The sequence below is a fragment of the Chrysochloris asiatica genome, unplaced genomic scaffold (assembly GCF_000296735.1).
Source record: "Chrysochloris asiatica unplaced genomic scaffold, ChrAsi1.0 scaffold00111, whole genome shotgun sequence".
In the NCBI taxonomy this organism is placed as follows: Eukaryota; Metazoa; Chordata; class Mammalia; order Afrosoricida; family Chrysochloridae; genus Chrysochloris; species Chrysochloris asiatica.
Genome location: NW_006408629.1, coordinates 6,878,142 through 6,901,307, shown reverse-complemented (window position 1 = coordinate 6,901,307; position 23,166 = coordinate 6,878,142). Strand labels below are relative to the sequence as shown.

The 23,166-nt window shown below is 38.3% G+C and overlaps 1 protein-coding gene across 1 annotated transcript in view; it reads right to left on the bottom strand.

Annotated features, from left to right (window-relative positions):
• Nucleotides 1-22,925, bottom strand: part of FAM81B (family with sequence similarity 81, member B) — a 99,488-nt gene extending 76,563 nt beyond the window's left edge. The window contains exons 1-3 of the mRNA XM_006867879.1: nucleotides 22,874-22,925; nucleotides 22,380-22,477; nucleotides 19,434-19,498 (exon numbers count right to left, since the gene is read on the bottom strand). Of these exons, the coding sequence (XP_006867941.1) occupies nucleotides 19,434-19,498; nucleotides 22,380-22,477; nucleotides 22,874-22,883 (173 nt within the window). The 5' untranslated portion in view covers nucleotides 22,884-22,925. The remainder of the gene's footprint in view (nucleotides 1-19,433; nucleotides 19,499-22,379; nucleotides 22,478-22,873) is intronic.
• Between the last annotated feature and the right edge of the window lie 241 nt (nucleotides 22,926-23,166).

The following is a 23,166-nucleotide window of genomic DNA, read 5'->3' as shown; positions in this document are numbered from 1 at the left end:
TAGACTCGATGGCACTTAACAACAACAAGAACAATAGGTAAGACAAGTTAATACCACTATTATCCAAATTTACACATAAACCATTAAAGCCAGTGATGATAAAATTGAAGAATTCCTCCAACTTCTTCAGTCTGAAATTGATCAAACATGTAATCAAAATGTATTGATAACTACTGGCAATTGGAATGCAAAGGGTGGAAACAAGGAGGAAGGATCAGTAATTGGAAAAGATGGCCCTTGTGATAGAAATGATAGAGATTGCATGATAGAATTTTGTAACATCAATGACTTCTTTATAGCAAATACCTTTTTTACACAATATAAAATATGGCAGTACACATGGACCTCACCAGATGGACTATACAGAGATCAAATTGTCTACAAATGTGGAAAGAGATGGTGGAAAAGCTCCATACCATCAGTCAAAACAAGGTCAGGGGTAGACCATGGAACAGACCATCAATTTCTTGTATGTAGTTGAGGCTGAAGCTGAAGAAAATTAAAACAAGTCCACAAGAGCCAAAATACGACCTTGAACATATTCCACCTGAATTTAGAGATCATTTCAAGAACAGATTTGATGCATTAGAAACTAATGACTGAAAACCAGAAGAGTTGTGGGATGACATCAAGAGTAGCATACAGGAATAAGCAAAAGGTCATTAAGACAAAAAGAAAGAAAAGGCAAAATGGAGGTCGGAGGATACTTTGAAAACTTCTCTCCAGCATAGAGATACTAAAGCAAATGAAATAAATGAGGTAAAAGATCTGAATAGGAAATATTAGAGGGCAACTGGAGAAAACAAAGTCAAATATTATAATGAAACAGACCTGGGGCTAGAAAACCAAAAAGGAAAAACTTGCTCAGCTTTTCTTAATCTGAAAGAACTGAAGAGAAAATTCAAGTCTTGACTTGAAATATTGAAGGATTCTCCAGGTAAAATATTGAATGATGCAGAAAGCATCAAAAGAAGATGGAAGGGATACACAGAGTCACTGTACCAAAATGGTCAATGTTCAACCATTTCAAGAGGTAGCATATGGTCAAAGCCAATGGTACTGAAGGAGTAAGTTTAAGGTGTTTTGAAGACATTGGCAAAGAACAAAGCTCTGGGAATTGATGGGATACAAATTGAAATCTTTCAACAATCTGATGTATCAGAGTGAGTGGAGGCACTCACTCATCTATCTATGCCCAGGAATTTGGAAGACAAGTACCTGGCCAACTGAATGGAAAAGATCCATATTTGTGTCTATTCCAAAGAGAAGTGACCCAATGGAATGAGGAAGTCATGGATCCTATCATTAATATCACATGTAAGTAAAAATTTGCTGAAGATAATTTTAAAAAATGGTCACAAGAATACATTGATAGGGAATTGCCAGAGGTTAAAGCTAGATTCAGACAAGGATGTGAAATGAGGGATATTATTGCTGGTGTCTGATGGATCTTGGTTGAAAGTAGAGAATACTAGAAAGATGTTTACATGTGTTTTATTGACTATGCAAAGGCTTTTGACTGTGTAGATCAGGACAAGCTATGGATAACATTGCGAAGAATGGGTATTCAAGAACATTTAATTTTGCTTATGAGGAACATGTACATAATACCAGAAAAAGTTGTGAGAACAGAACAAGGGGACACTAAATGATTTTAAATTAGGAAAGACGTGTGCCAGGAACACGTGTGCCAGGAATAATTTTAAATTAGGAAAGACGTGTGCCGTGAAATATTATTTCAGCATACCTATTCAGTTAGTATGCTGAGCAAATTGCAGAAACTAGATGGCATGAAGAAGAACTTGGCATCAGGATTAGAGAAAGACTCATTAACAACTTTTGATATATAGATGATACCACCTTGCTTACTTACAGCAAAGAAGATTTAAAATACTTACTGATGATGATCAAAGACCACAGACTTCAGTATCAGTTGCACCTCAAGGTAAAGAAAACAAATCCTTACCACTGGACCAATAAATAACATCATGATAAAATGGAGAAAAGATTGAAGTTGTCAAAGATTTCATTTTGTTTAGATCCACTATCAACACTCATAGAAGCAGCAGTCAAGAAATTAGGTGACATGTTGCTTTACGCATATCTGCTGCACAAGAGCTGTTTATAGTGTCCAAGAGCAAAGATGTCAGTTTAAGGAATAAGGTGTGCCTGACCCAAGCCATGGTGTTTCCAATAACATTGTATGAATGTGAAAGTTAGTTAATGAATAAGGAGGACCACAGAAGAATTCACACATTTGAGCTGTGGTGCTGGAGAAGAATATTGGAAGTACCATATATTATCAGAAGAACAAACAAATCTGTGTTGGAAGAAGTGCTGCTAGAGTGCTCCTGGAAAGTTACGATGGTGATGTTCCATCTTTAATACTTCAGATGTATTGTCAGGAGCGACCAGTCCCTGGAGAAGAACATCAAGCTTAGTAAAGTGAAGGGTTGGCTAAAAAGAAGAAGATACCAAACAAGCTGGATTGTCACAGTGGCAGCAAAAATGATCTCAAGCGTAGCAAGGACTCTGAGGATGGCAGAACTGGGCAGTCTTATATTATGTATAGGGTTTGGTATGAATCGGAACCAACTTGACAGCATCTAACAACAACAAAGATCTAAGCATCTATAAACAACATCCTTATTCTAACTTAGAATGTCTATCCTACCCTATCTCTGACTCACAAGGGCCTTCATCCTACACTTATTCTGATTCATAAAGGTTACTCCAGCTTCAGAGTTCCCTGTGGCGTCTGTTAGACTTTTGTTTGCACTGTTTCACAGTTCATACTTTCTTTCTGCCCAGTAAATAAGGAAGACCGTAGAATAATTGATGCATTTGAGTTATGGTATTGGAAGAGAATATTGAAAGTGCTATGGGCTGCCAAAACAACTAATAGATCCATTTTGGAAGAAGTGCAGCCAGTGTGCTCCTTGGAGGCCAAGATGGCCAAACTTCGTCTCTCATACTTCTAACATATTGTCAGGAGGGACCAGTCGCTGGAGAAGGATATCCTGTTTGGCAAGGTGGAGGGTCAGAGAAAAAAAGGAAAACTCCCAATGAAATGGATTGGCCAAGTGGCAGCATCAATGGACTCAAGCATGACAAGAGTAGTGAAGTTGGGCCAGGATTGGGCAGTGTTTTGTTCTGCTGTGCATAAACTTGCTATGGGTCGGGACCGATTCAATGGCACCTAACAACAACAACAACGCGTTATGGGCTAATGTATCAGTCTGCAAAGCCATTTGAACTGCAAGGTTGGTGTTTCAAGCTCACTAGCTGCTTCTCAGAAACCCTATACAGGGTTGCTATGGGTTGGAATCGACTCAACTGCAATTAACAACAACAACAACAAGAGAAGAAAATATTAAAATTAGTATAAATTTTTAGAAAGGCTATTAAACATATTAAAGAAATAAGGGAAATATTGGCAAAATGAAAGCAACGACTAGAAAACAGGAAAAGTAAACAAGGAGCAATGTTAGATCTGAAAACTATCATGGAAATAACAAAGAAAAATAAAAATGGGGCAAATATGACAAAGGAAAGCCTTAGTGATTTAGAAAGAAGACTAGATTAAAGATATTTACCAGAAGGAAGAAGGAACAATTTCACAAATAAGAGATGTCAGGGTAAGAATTTGAAACTCATGTTTGCCTGATTCCAAAATCAAATGTTAACTTTAAACCTCTTATAGATCTACTATTCCAGGAGTTAATAAACAGAAGCAGGGGACATATCTTGATGACTATTAATCATGTGATATACTAAAAGTGGCTGCCAAAAGGACACCTTGAAGTATCCCCAGACTCCACATCTACTACTATCTTAGTTATGTCTTTCTTTCTTGGTCCTGGACACTGTCATCACTTTGTCTACTTTTGCCTTCTAACAGCTCATCCCCACAGCAGCTAGAGTGGCCTTTTGAATGTGCTTCCTCTTGGAGCTTTGGTAACACAGTCGGGCTGCTCATCTCTTGGACAACAGTTTGAAAATACCAGCAGTTCTGTGGTAGAACGATGAGGCTTTCTCCTCCTATAAAGGAGTCCTGGTGTGTTGCTGTGGGTTAATGTGCCAGACTGCAAGGTTGGCAGTTCAAGCTCACCATCTGCTCCTCAGAAACCCTATGCAGGGTTGCTATGGGTTGGGATTGACTCAACTGCACAAATCATCAACAACAACAAAGATTTACAGCCTCAGAAACCCTATACAGGGTCACTGTGAGTTGGAACCGACTCCACAGCACATAACCGCAACCACCACCTCTTGCTTACTTAAAACCCTCTGATGGCTTATTCTTTGAGAATAAAACACTTGCTATCTTTTCTAACCTTTTCTTCCTACACTCTGTACTCTTCCTCCATTTACTCTTATTCAACTATAAGGGTCTTTTTTCTGTCCCTCAAACATTCTAAGCTAGCTCTTAGCTCAGAGCTTTTCTACTTGCTGTTCCTTCTTGGAATGCTCTTCCCCACAGTCACATTATGGTCATCCTTTAAGTCTCAACACTATTTAGGTCTCAACTTCAATATCTACTCCTTAGACAAGGCTTCCTGTTAGTCACTTTCATCATCATACCCTTTTATTTTCTCCATAACTCATGTCATTACCAAAATTTATCTTGTTTACATTATTTTACATGTTTATGTTTATTTTATGTCCTCCACCACTCCTTCTTGTGGGCAGGCACATTGTCTAGCTTGTTCACCACAGTGTTCTCAACACTGAGAAGAATGCCTACTACAGAGTAAACCAAAAACAAAACCACTGCCATCCACCCATGCTGACTCACAGGGGCCCTATAGGACAGAGGGGAACTGCTCCTTAGGGTTTCCAAGACTGTAATCTTTACAGGAGCAGATAGCCTCATCTTTCTCCCTCAGAGCAGCTGGTAGGTTTGAACCAATGCTTAGCAGCCTAATGCTTAGCACTCAGCACCACCATGACTCCTTTGACACATAGTATGCAATCAATAAATATCTGTTAACTGACTGATTTCTCCAGTTGAACTGTAGGAAATTGGAGGGAAAAAATTGCTCCATAAAAGCTACAGGCTATTGAATTTTCAAGGTCTACTGCTTACTTTAAGGAGCTCTGGTAGTGTAGTGGTTGCAAATCGAGCTGCAAACCTCAAGGTCAGCAGTTTGAAACTACCAGCTGTTCCACAGGAGAAAGATGAGGCTTTCTGCTCCCATAAAGATTTACAGCCTCAGAAACCCTGTAGAGATTTGAGTCGCTATGAGTCGGAACCAACTCCATGGCACATAACCACCACTTACTTTGTTGAGCAGTGTAATTATGAGAAAAGAACACACCAAACGAACAGCTTTCTTATCCCCCCAGAAAATAGCCTTGAGGTTGGTGAGGTTCTTCTTTGCTATCAACTACATATTTGAAAAGTAAGGAAGGCTTTGTTAAAGGATTTCATTACTCAGATTCCATTTACCACCCATTTGACTCAAAAATGTTCTGTAAAATTATCAAATAGTACCTCAGATATATATGCATTCCATTTCTCTAAAATCCCAACATGCTGACATTGCTACTCTGGATTGGATGCATGAGACAGGCAGACAGTGCTGATACTGACACATGACAGGTAGTAGACTATAGATTTTCTCATTACCTTCCCTTGGGTTCAGTGGACTATAGTTTCTCTCATGAATTTCCTTGAATTAGCACTTTTTTTTTAGCTTCTAAACAATATGCACCCAAGAGTTATTAGTAAAAGGGTATTTTATTTAATTTCTAGTCTTTGGTCCTATACAGATATTTGTAAATTACGCTGCGCTCTCTCTCTCTCTCTCTCACACACACACATATATGTTGTTGTTGTTAAGTGATATTGAGTTGATTTTGACTGTATAGGGTTTCCAAGTTGTTACTAAGTGCCAAGGAGTCAGTTCCAACTCACAGTAACCCTGTATAGAATTTCCAAGGCTTTAAATCTTCTCAGGAGCAGAAAGCATCATCTTTCTTCCTCAGAGCAGCTGGTGGGCTTGAACCACCATCTTTGTGGTTCGCAGTATGCTGTTGTTATATTGTTGTTGTTGTTAAGTTCCATCAAGTCGATCCTGACCTATAGTGACCCTCTATAGGGTTTCCAAGGAGCAGCAAGTAAGCTTGAACCACTGACCTTGCAGTTCAAGCGACTTTGCAGTCTGATGCATTAGCCCACAGTGCCACACCAGGACTCCATGTTGTTGTTGTTGTTATGTGCCATAGAGGCGGTTCCAACTCATAGTGACACTGTACAGGGTTTCTAATGCTGTAAATCTTTATGGGAGCAGAAAGTCTCATCTTTCTCCCGCGGAACAGCTGGTAGTTTTGAACTGCTGACCTTGCGGTTCACAGCCCAATTCGTAACCACTACGCTAGCAGAGCTCCATTACACACATATATAATTTAAATATAAGTCTTAGGCGTTCCTTTGTGGCAGACACTGTCAATGACCTACCTGAGAGCCAGTCCTTCTGTTACCTAATTTGGTTATTTTCTTATCTCCCATGTCCTTCAAGATGGTCCCATTCTTCTGAGTTGAAATCACAATTGATTTAGGTAAGACTATGTAAAACAATTCTGTAGGAAACCTCTTGCAGGGTTTCTGAGAAAGATTTATTAAAAGAGGCAAACATAAGAAAGTCCTTTCTTATACCTGGATGTTGTCATGTCCTTGTGTGATGACTTGAACTGCTGCAACTATGTGATCATGAGGAGAAAAGCGAATATTAGACAGGAGGTATAGAAAATACCTGGGTGCCTGACTGTGTTGTTGAGCCACCAAAATGACCAACTTCAAGTTTTTTTTCATATTGTCATTATGTTAGCTAATCAATGTCCTTATACTTAAGCCATTTTTGATGGAGTTTGTTATACACAGCTAAAAGCATTATATCTATATTTAATACCTTATCAATAAAATTGTGATTTGAAATAGAAACATATTATTCAATAAATATTTACTAAGTATCTACTCTAATTCACAAAAGGAAGACCATAGAAGAACTGATGCATTTGAGTTATGGTGTTAAGAGAAGAATATTGAAAGTACTATGGACTGTCAGAAGAAAAGCCAAATTTGTGCTGAAAGAAGTACAGCCAGACTGTTCCTTAGAAGCTAGAAGGGCCAGACTTTGTCTCTCGTATTTCGGACATATTGTCAGGAGGGACCAGTCCGTGGAGGACATTATGCTTGGTAAAGTTGGGGGAGGGTCAGTGAAAAGAGGAACACCCTCAAGGAGATGGATTGACACAGTGGTGGTGGCAGTGGGCTCAAGCTTAACAACTGTGAGAATGGCGCAGGACTGGGCTGTGTTTTGTTTTGCTGTTGTGCATAGATTTGTTATGATATGGAACCAACTCGATGGCACCTAACAACAACAATCCATGTCCAGGTATGTAATGGTTCTGGCTTTCTAGGAATTTACTGAAATTCAGTATTACTCACAGAAAACTGGACTTAGTATAATTGACAGAGGGGAGGGAAGAGAGCTGTTAAAATGCAGATTCTGATCATATCCACGGATGGCTATGTGAATTAGAGCTCTGGTAGGGTAGTGGTTATGAACCAGGCTGTGACCCTTAAGGTCAGCAGTTCGAAACTACCAGCTGCTCCGCGGGAGAAAGATGAGGCTTTCTGCTCCCGTAACAATTTATAGCCTCGGAAATCCTGTGCAGGGTCGCTATGGGTCGGAACCAACTCGACAACACTTAACAACAACAACAACAATGTGAATTAGTAAATAATATAAGAAAGGATACATAATGAAGTGTTAAAGTATGAAATATGGAATTTGTTGTTGTTGTTAGGTGCCATTGAGTTGGTACCGACTCATAGCGACCTTTTGTATGAACTCTCAATTTCTGTAGACATTCAGAAACAGCTTGGTAAATTGAAAAACAAGACCATCTGAGCCATAGGTTATAGGCTGAAACACTACACTTTAAATAAGATCAATAGGGCCTACTTTGCAGTATGGTTGTTTAAGTTCTAAATGGGATAACAGAATCAAAGAGAAGGAGCCTGCACTCAGTCCAGGGTTACGAGGGGCCCAAGCACATTCTTGGGCAGTACTGTTTACTGGTGGTCAAAATTGTATCTAGAAAAAGCACTGAAGTTGCAAACTTAAGCCAGCAGAGGGGCCAGTGTACCAGGCTGCCACCTCTGCTCAGATGTCAGTCTGTGGTCCTGCCTATCCCCCTTGGCCCCCATGTTGTTGCCACTTGAAGGAAGCTTCTAAACAAAGAAACACCTACAGCTATGCAAATATAAACACATTTATTTGTATTTGTTTATAATATATACTAGCTGCAGCCTGGCTGCTGGTAGTGACTTATTCTGAAGCTACACTATAGTGAATTTTCTTTTCTTTTTTTTTAACTTACTAGTATTTTAAATTTATTTTTAAGCATTATTTTATATTTAAATGGAAAGATTTCTGTTTTTAATTTTCTTTTCATGACTAAGATCTTTATTTTGATGAGTATAGAGTATTGTCCCACCAGCCATCTGCTGGTTTGTCATACTGTGGTGGCTTGTGTGTTGCTATGTATTTCAAATATCAGTGGGGTTTTATCTATGTTCCACGGGTTTTAGCGGAGCTTCCAGACTAAAAGAGATTAGGAAGAAAGGCCTTGTGACGTTCTTTCAAATGTTAGTCAATGAAAATCCTATGAATCACAACAGAATATTGTCCAGTACAGTGCGGAAAGCTGAGCCCTCATGGTTAAAGGCACTCAAAATACACAGTGGCAAACACAGTGGACTTAAGCATAGTAACAATTACAAAGATGGCGCAGGGCCAGACAATGTTTCCTTTTGTTGTACAATGAGTTACCATAAGTCAGCCTGACTTGACAGCAACTGACAACAGATAATTGCTAAAGATAATTAAAATGTGTTTACAACAGTACATGGACAGAGAACTGTCAGAAATCCAAGCTAGATTCTGAAGAGGATGTGGAACTAGAGATATCATTGCTGATGTTAGATGAATCTTGGCGGAAAGCATGGGATATCAGAAAGATGACTGCTGTTGTTAAATCTCATTGAGTCGGTTCTGACTCATAGACACCCTGTATAAGGTTTCTGAAGGGCACCTGGTGAGTTTGAACCACTAACCTTTCAGTTCAAACCTACCTTGGGGGTCAAATGCTTATCCTACAACAGCAGACCAGGACTTCAGAAAGATGTTTACTAGGGCTTCATTGACCATGCAAAGGTTTTTGACTGTGTGATCATACCAAACTATGGATAGAATTGTGAAGATTGGGTATTACAAATACATAGCTGTGTTCATGAGGAACCTGTACATAAACTAAGAGGAAGTTGTTAGAACAAAAGAAGGGATAGTGAATGGTTTAAAATCAGGAAAGGTGTGCCTTTGGGCTGTATCTTCTACCATATTTATTCAATCTGTATGCTGAGCAAATTATTCGAGAAGCTGGATTATATGAAGAAGTACGTGACATCAGGATTGAAGGAAGATTCATTAATAACTTGCAATATGCAGATGACACAACCTTTCTTGCTGGAAGCAAAAAGAGCTTAAAATAGTTACTAATGAAGATCAAAGAATACAACCTTCAGTGTGGATTGCATCTCAATGTAAAGAAAACAAAAAATTCTCACAATTGGACCAATAAATAATATTATGATAAGTAGAGAAAAGATTGAAGGTGTCAAAGATGTCATTTTGCTTGGATTCACCATCATACTCTTGGAAGCAAGAGTCAGGAAATCAAACACAATATTGCATTAGGCAAATTTGCTGCCCAAGATCTCTTTGTTCAAGAACAAAGAGAGCAGTTTGAGAACTGAGGTCTGACTGACCCAAGCAAAGATATTTTCAATAGCCTTATATGCATGTGAAAGCTGAACAATGAAAAAGGAAGACCATTCATTCATCTGCATTATGGTGATGTAGGAGAATACTGAAAGTACCTTGGACTGCCAGAAGAACAAACAAATCTGTGTTGGAAGAAATACAGCCAGAATGATTCTTATAAAAGCAGGAGGTCAATACTTTGTCTCTCATACTTTGGACAGATTATCAGTCCCTGGAGAAGGATTATCATGCTTGGTAAAGTAGAAGGTCAACAAAAAAGAGCAAGAATCCCAAGCAGATGGATTGACACAGTGGCAGTAGCAATGGGCTCAAACGTCACAACAATTGTAGAATGGCATAGGACCCTGCAGTGTATCATAGGACCCTGCAGTGGATAGGGGTGTGATGAGTCAGAACCCGGCTCAAAAGCTCTTAACAACAACAACAAAAACAACAACACTAATAATGCTTACAGAAGCACCAACTGATGTTGTATTTAGACCTATTTACGTGATTCCTACAAGATGTTTATCTTAGAACTTATTTTTTCTCCCCTATTTTCATTGCCCTAAAGAAAAAGAATATTGTTTTCTGATGTACCTTTCTTAATCAACAAATGGAAGAACAAAAATTCTCAGAACCTGGAAATTTTCAATCTCCTAAAAGAGATTCCTGAAGATAGTATTATGCAAATCATCAAGTCATCCAAAAGGTTAAAAATGTTCTAGCAGTGAGACCTACATTTAAATTTATTTGTAAAGGGGTGGGGTTGGAGGTGGGGGTGATTCTAAATATTCCAGGCAAATCCAGATGGAGTTACTAATCACAGGAGGAAGAATTCCTAGGGGGCCTTTTCAGAGAGAAACTTGAGCTCTACCTAGAGCATTGATTTTACTGCTAGCAACTGAATCTGAACAGATTTTCCACAGACTCTGAGTTCCACTTCTCTGCAGTTCTGTTGTGTGACTCACACCAGCCATGCTGTAGCTGGCAGATGCATGGATAAGTCGGTACATAGAGGCTCTCACTTCCCTGCTTGTTCTGTTCTTGTGAATACAGCACTAAATTTGCTTAGGAGATTCTGATAACTATTTTGGCAACCTGTAATACTCAGAGACAGAAATCTGAAAATTTGAACTTTTTTTCTAGCACACAAAAGAACAGAAGAGAAGCAAAATTTTCTACATTTTTGCGAGAAGATCTATTATATGGCTAGCTATGTTCTGTGTAGAGTTCTTGCACAAAAGTGAATATAAAGTGAAATTTGGAGAATATTTTGATGTTTCACAAAAAATAATCTGTGAGTATATATGGGAAGCAAGGAAACGGAGAATACATTTTTATCTTATTTCTTCATTGCTTGTTTCTATGTACTGCTCTTCTAAGGTAGCTGAGTGTGGTAGTTGTAGAAGATCCCCCTCTCCTAGTGTGGTGCTGTGGATTAATGCACCAGACTGCAAAACCGTTTGAACTGCAAGTAGGCTATTCAAGTTCACCAGCTGCTCCTTGGAAACCCTATGCTACATGGTTGCTAGGGGTTGGAACCGACTTGACGGCACTTAACAACAACAACATGCTCTGAGAGAGTTCTGGTGTGGCACTGTGGGTTAATGCACTAGACTGCAATATCAGCTTGAACCACAAGGCTGATGGTTCAAGCTCATCAGCTGCTTCTTAAAAACCCCATACAGGGTCACTATGATTCGGGACTGACTCAACAGCACTTTACAACAACAACAACATGCTATGAGAGGTGAGGGAGGCAATTCTAGCTTCAATGGACCCAGATAAGGAAGAAATAAACCTAGGCTAATGCAGTTGGGAATGCAAGGGGCCTGCAAGGGAAGGGACAGGAAAGAAAAGGACTGCAATTAGTGGTACACACAAGAAGACTCTGGAAAAAGAGATTGGTTGTGGATCTTTTCCACTATACAAGGCAAATTCTTCATGTTCAGTAAATTTTTCAATAAAGTTGCAAAGTCAATGATGAACCTGGCATGACTTTCTTTCTTGTGGAAGTGTCAAGGCTGGTACAGGTTCCAAACAGAGTCTCTGTGTGAATGAGGGGATGTTGGGTGTCTGGAATACACTTATAGGTACAACGTATGGAACATCAAGTGGTTTTGAAGATGTCTGGAGTTTGTTCCTTTTCCATATTGCCCTGCTATCTTTTGGGTGTGTGTTATAGATATGAGTATCCAGGGGAAAGAATATGGGGCTTGGAATCTTCAGACCTGGGTTCAAGTTCAGATTCTACCTCTTACTATCTTTAACCTCTTTTAGCCAGAATGTTCCTTAGAAATCAGGATAGCGAGACTTCATCCCTCATATTTTGGACATGTTGTTAGGAGGGACCATTCCCTGGAGAAGGACATCATGCTTGGTAAAGTGGTGATTGTGAGGGGCCATGGAGTCAATTCTGACTCATAGTGACCCTGCATAGGGTTTCCGAGGCTGTAAATCTATGGGAACAGAAAGCCTCATCGTTCTCCTGTGGAGTCGCTGGTAGTTTCAAACTACTGATGGTGAGATTTGTAGCCTGATTCATAACTACTACTACCAGATCTCCTTTGGTAAAGTGGAGTACGAAGAGGAAGACCCCCTACATGATGGATTTGCATAGTGGTAGCAGTGATGTTCTCAAACATAACAATCATGAAGATGACACAGGACTGGGAAGTGTTTCGTTCTATTGTGCACAGGGTTGCTCAGAGTCAGAACCAACTCAAGGGCACCAAACAATTATAAACCAAAAAACCCATTGATATCAAGTCTAGTCTGACTTATAGAAACTCCATAGATAGACTAGAACTGCCCCATACAGTTTCCAAGGCTCAATCTTTACAGAAGCACACTGCTGCATCTTTCTCCTATGGAACAGCTGGTGGGTTTGAACTTCTGACCTTTCATTTATCAGACAAGTATTTAACCACTGCATTCTCAAGACTCCTTGTTCTTATTGCAACTAACAGTAATTATTTTAGGGGAGTTTCTACTCAGTCTTCCCAGAAGGATAGAAGTAGCACTGGACTGTGAACCACAAGGTTGGAAGTTCAAACCTACCAACTGCTCAAACCTACCTTGGAACCCCTATACACGGTTGCTATGAGTCAGAACCAACTGGATGACACTTAACAGCAACAGCATTAATATATATTCTTATAATCAACACACGGTCTTCATAAACATTATTTAATTTAATTCCCACAACTACCCTAGAGCACAAGTATAATTTTTCTCAATTCAGGAGGAAATTGGGGTTAGATTATAAGTAACTCAGTTGGGAAATGTTTAGCATGCCCCTTCTGATTTTTTCTCCTATATGAAAGGTTTAAACTAGTGGTTCTTTCTGTTATATTTGTATTATTTTTCAGAGGGATAAAGTGGGTTTATCCCTGTGAGAAAAATAGAGTGGATTTATCCCTCTTCGTTAGATACATAACTTGCTTCCAACATTATGTATTTACCTTCTCATTATCCTATTTAACCTCTCTTCTGCGTGGCTTGCTTTTCTTCTTAGGGCCCTAAGGACTTCCTATGAGGCCCATAGACCAGAGGAGCTCCCTGTATGCTCCAGGGAACTGAGACTGGTCTCCCTGCAACCTCAAAGGTTCACCTCACACATGAACAGAGGTTCTTAGGTATGGTAAAAATTGAGAGGAATTGAACTTCATTTGGGAAATTTCTGCTTTGACTGAAATGGGGGATCTCCATGTGTGACACCCACTCCCTGCAGCTGTGTTTACCCATAGCCAGAGTCTTGGCCACCCCAGGTGGACAGTGAGAAGATAGTAGAGAGAAAAGAATGAAGGCCTACACATTCCAGAGTGCCTGTGAATCTAGGCACCCTATGCCCACAGACAGTCCTGTGTGTCACTGTAGGATAAACACTGAAAGGTTGGTGGTTTAAACCCATCAACTGCTCCTTGTTATTGTTAAGTGCTGTTGAGCTGTTTCTGACTTATGGCAACACTGTATGGGATTTCCAAGGAGTGGCTGATGAGCTTGAACCACAGACCTTGCCGTTCAAACTGACCTTCTGGTTCAATACATATATAAAGTGCCACACCAGAACTACTAGGAGGCTATGTGTTGGAACTGACTAGACAGCACTTACCAACAACATGCCCACACAGGGGCACTGATGGAGGAGGATCAGAAATCTATGACTGTATCACATCTTCCAGGCTGCTTTGTTGCTGGATGCTATCGAGTTTGTTCTGACTCACGGCAACCCTATGCACCACAGAACGAAATATTGCCCTATTCTACAGCATCCTCACAGTTGTTACACTTGATCCTATTGCTGCTGCCACCGCGTCAATCTAGCTCATTGGGGGCGTCTTCCTCTTTTTTGCTGACTTTTCACTTTGCCAAGCATAATGCCCTTCTCTAGGGACTGGTCCCTCCTGATAATATGTCTGATCTATGAAAGATGAAGTCTCGCCATCCTGGAACTCTGGATGTACTTCTCCCAATACAGATTTATTTGTTCTTCTAGCAGTCCGTGGTACTTTTAATATTCTTCTACAACACCATAACTCAAATGCATCAATTCTTCTACTGTCTTCCTTATTCACTGTCCAACTTTCACATGCATATGAGGTTATTGAAAATACCACGGCTTGGGTCAGGCGCACCTTAGTCCTCAAATTGACATCTTTGCTCTTGAGTACTTTAAAAAGGACTCGTGCAGCAGATTTGCCTAATGCAATATGTCATCTGATTTCTTGACTCATTGTTTCCATGAGTGTTGATAGTGGATCCAAGCAAAATGAAGTCTTTCACAGCTTCAATCTTTTCTCCATTTATCATAATGTTTTTACTGGTCCAGTGGTGAGGACTTTTTGTTTTCTTTACAATGAAGTGCAATGCGTACTGCATACGAGGGGGTCAAAACTGCAGATGTTTCTATGTGTGTGTGTGTGTGTGTGTATGCACATATTGGGAGAATAGATGATGTAAGTAGAGTAGTCATTAAAAACATAGGCTTTGAGTAACATTGACATCGATTCCTATCCTAGAATCGTAGTCCTTTTGCCTTAGTGTCTGTGCAAACTTAGAGAGAGTACATCATCCCTCTGAACTCCTGCCTTGTGTTTAAAACAAGGACAATAACTACCTACAGTATTACTGTGAGAATTAAACAAGATACTTTTAAACAATGTAAGAACTGAAAGTTTTGGCAATGAATATTGTTGGACTGACCAGGAAGCATAGTGTAGGAAAGAGTACACTGGTTACTAAAAAAAAAAAAAAAATTGCTAACAACCTTAATGCCTCAGGTATCCCTTTCTTCACAAACTGCACAGACAACTTCCAGCTTTCTCACCTGGGAGTCACTGTCTGTCAGAGCTGGATACAATATTACAAAATAAAATTTCAAAGATCTCTAACCTATCATGGCCTGTTCCATAGAGAAAACCTAACATGACTTATTCCATAGAAAGCTAAGCCATCTTTTTGGTATATTGTAATATAAAATATTTTTCTTCATCATGTAGCAAAAACAAAGCATCACAAAATAATAAAATGTCTGCCATGATCCTAAGAAAAAAAACTTTATTATCTTTCCCATTTGACTTATTGAAATTTTTATGCGTCCAAATTTTGAATACCATTCTTTGGGTGCCTGTAAAACCCATATCTTCCCAAAATGTGGTCCAGAGGGAATTCCTGAAACATATATTGGTGATAGCCCAGTTCACACAATTTCTCAATACAAAGCAGCTTTAGTTCCCTTCTGTCCTTTTTGTCTAGGAAATGTATACCTTTCCCTATGGACAGCAGAAACTCAAGATTCATTCCATCCAGAGACTTTCAAATCAGGTCCAGATAGCATCCTATTTCAAGCTCATACTTCCCTGCGTTTCAGCCATCACACTGTACTTGATACACAACAGCAATGCTCCTGGCTTCATAATGGTGTCCATTCCCCACCCCCTAGATATATGTAGGACCAACTTCTTTACCTTAAATTTAATCTTCACTCAAATGCCAATTTCTCAAGGAGTCTTACACAGACCCAACAATTTAACAATGCACATCTGTCCCTCCCACTGCAATAGAAATTTCATGAGCACTGGGATTTTTGTTACATTTGCTAATAGCTCTGCAAGTGTCTACCACTAAATAGTGCCTGGCACGTGCTAAGTACTCAATAAACACATGTTAATAAGTTTTTGAGGACCAAAGAAGCTGAGGGATGGAAAACACCTTAAAAAATATTTGATTTAGCAGTAGGAAACAACAACTCTTTATGTTTGAAAGGAGGGCAAATTCAAGAATAAGAAAAATAGATTTATGGCCAGAACCTATTTTTTTATTCAAAATTAAATCCCTTGGGGGCAGTATAATGTATGTTTTTTAACATTTGTTGTTGTTGTGAAGTGCTATTGAATTGGTTCTGACCCATAGCGACCCTGTATAGGGTTTCCGAGGAGCAGCTGGTAAGCTTGAACCACCGACTTTGCAGTTCAAAGGACTTTGCAGTCTGACGCACTAACCCACAGCGCCACACCAGGACTCCTTTATGTAACCTTAGGCACCTACTTTATCACATAGAATGCTTGTAAGAATTTTGGCTGTAAAATTAATATATAGAATAATTGAGAAGTGGCAAGCAGGAAAACTTTCTAATCTGAATTCTGGAAATGAAATCTGGATCTTATCTTGAATCCAAACAGCTCTTGGCACTCAGACTGCTAATTTACTGGTTAGTTGAAGTCCCCTCCTCATTTCATGGAGGAGGTATAGCTTGCCAAGAGAAGAGAAAACATTTTCTTTTGCTCAAGGTCATATAGTTGATTAGAGGCAAGGGTAGACTTAAATTTTCCTAACCTCTATTCAGTTTTCCTGTCATAAGTACAAGAAAAAGACAAAAAGGTTTGGTTCTTTTTTGTTTATTTAAACAAGTGAATATTGGATACACAGTCATCATCTGTGGCTATTTGGTTGTTGTGAATTGATGATGAACAAATGGGGAAATGAAAATTATTTATCTTTAATATAACATCACCATAATTGCCCTATTCAAGCATTCGGCCCCCCTACCCCCGGCATTATCAATGCTGTTGTTACCATAAGTTGATTGCTATAGGGAGTATAACAGCTCCAGAAGGTTTTCTAGTCTGTAATCCTTATGGGAAGGAGCTCTGGTAGCGTAATGTAGTGGTTACGAACTGGGCTGCGAACCTTAAGGTCAGCAGTTCAAAACTACCAGACGCTCCGTGGGAGAAAGATGAGGCTTTCTGCTCCCGTAAAGATTTACAGCCTCGGAAACCCTGTACAGGGTCGCTATGAGTCGGAACCAACTTGACGGCACTTAACAACAACAACAATAAATACACCTACATAAGGCAGAACTTCTGAGAACATGTAATGTATATTCAGGCAGTTTCATAAATAGTTCGTATATCAACAAATTTGTTGCCACCCAATGACTTGAAGGGTAAAGTAATTGCTTTTCCAGTTAAGCAACTACACAAGAATCTACGCTTTAATGATTCCGTTGGACCAACACTGCCCTCCATTAAATCTGACGACTATAGTTTGCCAAGAACAAACAATACACCATGATAGGCTACATATAGGTACCAGTCAGTACCAGTAACCAGTTGCTTTGGAGTTGCTTCTGATTCGTGGCAACCCTGTGTGTGTCACAGTAGAGCTGTGTTTCCTAGGGTTTTCAATGGCTGAGGTTTCAGACATAGCTCACCAGGTCCTTCTTCCAAGATGCCTCTAGGTGGACTAGAACTCTACCTTTTGGTTAGCAGTCAAGTATTTTAAATGATTGTACCACTCAGGACTTCAACAGGCTACAATTGTTGTTTTGTTAAATGCTGTCTTGTCAGTTTCTACCCTTGGCCGCCCCATGTGGCAGAGTAGAACTGCCCTGTAGGATTTTCTAGGCCGGGAAGCCCTATACTGGGTCACTATAAGTATGAACCAACTCAATGGCACTTAACAACAACAGCAACCACCCCCAAGTGGTAAATGGAAAGTTCTAGATTTAGGGTTCAGACAGTAACAGAAGGGGAGGGCAGGTAGGAGATGAAGGTAGAAATTAGTGTTGAGCTAACATAATCTTCATTATGCTTTATGTCTGAATTATAGAGATTTCTTTCTTTTTGTATTACAGATTCTTTGCAATACAAGAAATGGCAATGCCCTTGGATTTCTTTGTAAGTTTGTTGCCATCTCCCAGGAATTTGTTCCTTTTTTCATCTCCTGAAATGAAAGTCACCAGCCTGGGCTAAAGCAATCCACTTGGGTTCACTTTGGAATTTGACAGTTCAGAAGAATGATTCCTATTCTCCATTTGTCATGTGGAAAGTTAGGTTCCTGGGAGGCACAAAACAAATTTCCCCTTACTTCTTGGATAATAAGGTTAGCTAATATCCATTTGTAAGAATGATTTTTTGTGTACTACGTTCATTCTCCTACCTTAAAAAAGTATTCTATTTTTAAACATTAAAAAAAATATTTTCTCCAGTTTGGCTTCACATTCTCTGAAGTATAGACTTCAGATTCATGTTATGAGTGACATAAAATGAGAGGCAGGCAACATGGTTGAAATATTTGGAATTTATTAAATTATATTTGCTAGCCAAAGATTAAGCATCTTCTTCATAGTAAAAATGTTAAATCAGGGAATATAAAATTTCTATCACTTTCATTATTCAAGGTAATTAAAAATAAATAAAGATCCAAAATTTAGATGTTTCTCTTCACATTGACTCATTTCAGTTGTTTGGCTCATTTTTCCACTTTGATCATGATGTGTATTTTAGAATCAGAATTATTTTAAAGTGACAAGAAACCCTAGAGTGCTTCTGATCCAACCTGTTCATTTTGCAAATGAAAGAACCAAGGCCCAGAGACATTATAGAAATGATGGAAGCCACACAGCAAATTAGTGGAAGGGCTGTGGCTAAATCCTATGTACCTTGAAAATAAAATTAGAAGCATCAGACCAAATTTTCTGTAGTATATGGAATAGACAAACACTCAAATGATATGTGTTTCTGGTGTAATGCTGCCTTTATAGATCAGAATTGTAGGCTGTTTTGGACACATGAATTACACAAGTCTCCAGAGTTGTTCTTTTATAGACCCTTCCTGAATGAGCTCTGAGGCACTGTAAATAGGAAACCAAAATCTTATAATAATCAATTTACTATATTTAAAAATATCCTGATGTTTTTTATAATAATAATAATAATTATAATAATCAATTTACTATATTAAAAATATCCTGACATTTATTATGAAATGTCAATAGATACATTTGAGTCATTTTGAAAGTGACAGTTAACCATATCTGTTCTTGTTTGTCACTCATTGGCTTTGTTATATCAATTATCCATAAATCTACAGAAACATATGGAAGTTATTTAAGAAAGAGGCAGAGAAATCAGCTTGCTCTGCCAACCAGAGAGAAATAAAACAGAGAGATTCATCTTTCTAAGATTGTTTAAGTTAAATCCCTTCAGAAGGTAACTAATTCTATGCACGCAAAGATCTCATTCAGGTACTTTAATCTATGACTGAGTCATTAAATATTGTATATTTCTGTTAAAATTTGTAATTTAGACTTACTTGTTAGTATATTCAACTAGATCTGTAGAATTCCTGGTTGACATTTTGGCTGGAGATAATCTTACCTAAAACAAAGGTCATGGATTTAAAATATATCAGCTGTAACTTTAAAAGGAAATCTTATGCACTATATCCTTATATGTTTTAGTTTTAAATAAAATATATAGACTATAGGCCGCTGGTCTGGTCAATCTTGAGCAATTTATGTTATTGACTAAAACTAAAATTAAGTTCTAGAAACACACAGGAGAGCTGCACTTCATAGATTTTGTAATAGAGTCAGAAAAAAAGTTTTGGAAAAGTCAAAGTCATAGATTATTCCTAGATAATTTTCAATGAAATATCCAATGATTATTGACTGAATTACTAGAAGTACTTAGAGATTAAATTACTCTTAACTTGCTGATTTCTATGGTGAATTAGCTAAAAAAAAAGCCCCAAACTAGAACACTAGCCTAGTTAAGTATAAGTGTTTTCTAAGAAACTTGGATGTAAAATTACTACAGACAATGAAAAATAAAAGCACAGAACACAGTTATTAATATAATTATTTGTATTACATATAGCTTGCCATAAAGATATGTAGCTGACAACCCCATTTCCAATAAAATGATACTACTGGAAAGTTCTAGTAAGAAATTTCACAATATTGCAGCATTTCTGAGGAAAGAAAATGCCAAATGTACCACCTGTTTTTTTGCATATGCTGAAAATTCTTTAAACTTTGATGCTCTTTTTTTTAAAATCTAAAAATAGGACAGCCATAGTTATATCTTAATTTTAATATCCTGCCATTTAACTAGATTCAAGTCCAGTGTTGATCCTACAGCACCACACATGGAAGGAGTCCTACTTTATGGTAAGCAACCAAAATAGGCATGAGGTTGCTTAGGATGGAGTCAGTAAGTGGCCAGAATGCCAGAATGCTTTGGGCACTCTCTCCCCATTACTAAGTGGGATCTAAGCTTAAACTTCTCATAAAGAAGAAACCAAACCCACTGCCACCAAGTGGACCCTGACTCACAGCAACCCTATAGAACAGAGTAGAACTGCTCCTTAAGGTTTCTGGGTTATGAGATGGCAAATCTTTACAGGAACAGAAAGCCTCGTCTTTCTCTCATGGAATGGCTGAAGAACCACTGACCTTGTAACTAGCAACCCAATGTGTTACCAATGTGTTACCAAGGCTCCATAACCATCACTTATGCTTTTCATAAATTGATCCACTAAGCAACAGGCGCCCACATCATGGAAACTACCTTAATTCCCTAGGATTTGTTTGGTCATCTCTTCCATCTAACCACCAATTTTCTTGTCTGTGGGAGTGGGCTTTTGTTATTAATGATTGGGTGGTCCTTGACATGTGTCAGATTCTATTTGATGGAAAGTAACAACAATAACAACGACAAAACCAACAGTCATGTGTAAATATCTGTAGAATGATATGATGAACACTATGTCCAGGAACACTAAAAATATTGATCCATTTTCTCCCTTTGAACAATGTGATGTATACCTGTTGTATTTTTAGTGTTTTTAATGCTATGTTTTATTATTGGAAGATCCTAAGTATCATTCCCTTAAAAACACACCTATAGCACACTTTTATTTTCAAGTGACAAATGTTTAATTTGATGCTGAAGGAAAGTTTAGATAAATAGAAAATACAGAAAAGCAAACTCTCACTCAAAATTTACAACCTAAAGATTGTTAATGTATCTATTTCCTTTGTTCTGTGTAATTTTTCATGTATCGAAAACTGTATTGTATTTAACATTTTATATCTTTACTAATGAAATATAGGGACTTTTTTTCATCTACCATTTTTACATGTGTTTTAACAAAATTGCCTTATAATCAACTTGATGGAGTTGATGTTCCCAATTGTTATTACAGAATTTTTACCTGTGCCGTTTTCACTTGTTACATAATTTGTTGTTGTTAAGTGTCATTGAGTTGGTTGTGAATCATAGTAACTTTGCAGTTAGCAGTCTAGTGCTTATCCAACAGTGCCACACCAGGACTCCTAGTGTCCTATAATGACACTTTAAAATGTTATGGTCATTTATGGTGATCAAGACTATAGAACACTTTTTGTATGTGATGTGATTTCATACTTACAAAAGCACTGTAAGATGATATTATTATCTCTAAGGTTGATATTAGTTGCTGTAAGTAACTGAAATATTTTCTTATTACAGAAAGAATCTAAGGTGAATAGTTTATAGATGAGAAATTTGAGGAACAGAAACATAGAAAAGTTGATCATGATCAGATGATGGTGATAATAGTTAGACCACAGTTATTACTGAGTACTTTCTACTTGCTAAGTAAGTCCTTTACCTAGGTGACTCATTCAAACTTTACAACAACTTTGTATGATAGGCTTAATTAGCCCCACTCTTAGAAGCGGAAACAAGGAGGGTAAGTAATTGCTAAAAGTCACTCTAGTTCACTGCATGGCCAATAGATACCAAAGATCAATGCTTGATGCTGACCTAGCTTTCATTCCATAGCAGTGGGCAACATCTGCTGGGAAGGTGTTAGGAGGATTACAAAACCACATTTTATTGGGGTAGATATGACAAGCACAATCAAAGAAACATTTCTATTTAGCATTCTCTTTTTCATGTTTGAGATCAAGTCTACATCTTGAGTTTGTCATGGTTCTTTTTGATCATCATGAAAAACACATTATTATTGAGCTTTTTGATAATCTTCTTTCCCCACACCCTAAAAGTCTGTCCAAGGAGACTCTGAGACCCTGTTTCTTTTCAGTTATCCTACCACCTGTCACTTTAGCAAGTCACAACAAACAGCGAATGAGGAAAGGATGAAAAGAAAAACCACTCTGCCAGCATCTTTAAAACTCTCTAAGCAACGTTAAGCTTTAAAGAAGTTGAACAAAATATTCTCCTTTTAATATGAATATCTAAAAGTACTTGCTTTCTTTTCTGGGACACTGACTGAGCCAGGAAGGGGGCCATCAGGTTCATCCGGCTGTTCCTCGGCAGTTGGAGAGGCATTTTTGTTTACATCTGTATCTAGGCAACCAGAATGCTGAATCAGATCGGGAACTATGACATGTAAATTTTAGTAGTCATGGTAAGGGCAGTCTCTGTGCATACGGCTAAGATTAAAAGAAGTTTCCAGTTTGTTTGATACTTACCCACTTCTCTCACCCACTACCCCAGTTCTCCTCCATGACAGTACTATAGGTACAAAGACCCTTCCAGAAAACATTTTGGATACTTTGTTGACACATGTGTATTCATTTAAACCAAACGGTTCTGAAATCAAAGATAATAATTTCTCATCCATTGTGCCCAAGTCATCTGTGCGCCTCCTTTGAGATAACTTTTTTTATTTGTACTAAGAATTATAAGGAAGATAGTGAAAAAGGAGACAGCTAGAGACATAAGTAGTCCATGAACACATACCTGAACTCATAGTGTTTGGTTTCCCAGATTCACTTTTTGTTGATTTGGTTTTTGGAAAGGAAGCAAAAAAAATTAAAAAAAAAAAAAAAATCTCAGAAAACCAAAGCAGTAGGGAATCTTGACTGTATCCTGACCAAAGCTTTCATGTTTCTGGGGCAACTTCCTAAGGGTGCCCAGCAGCATTGTGACTGGGGGAAGGATCAGTGATGTCAGCGGTCTTCATTTTCACATTTTAATCGATAAGTCTACGGGTTTTACTAACTCCAAAAGTGTTCTTTAATACTGTTGTCATA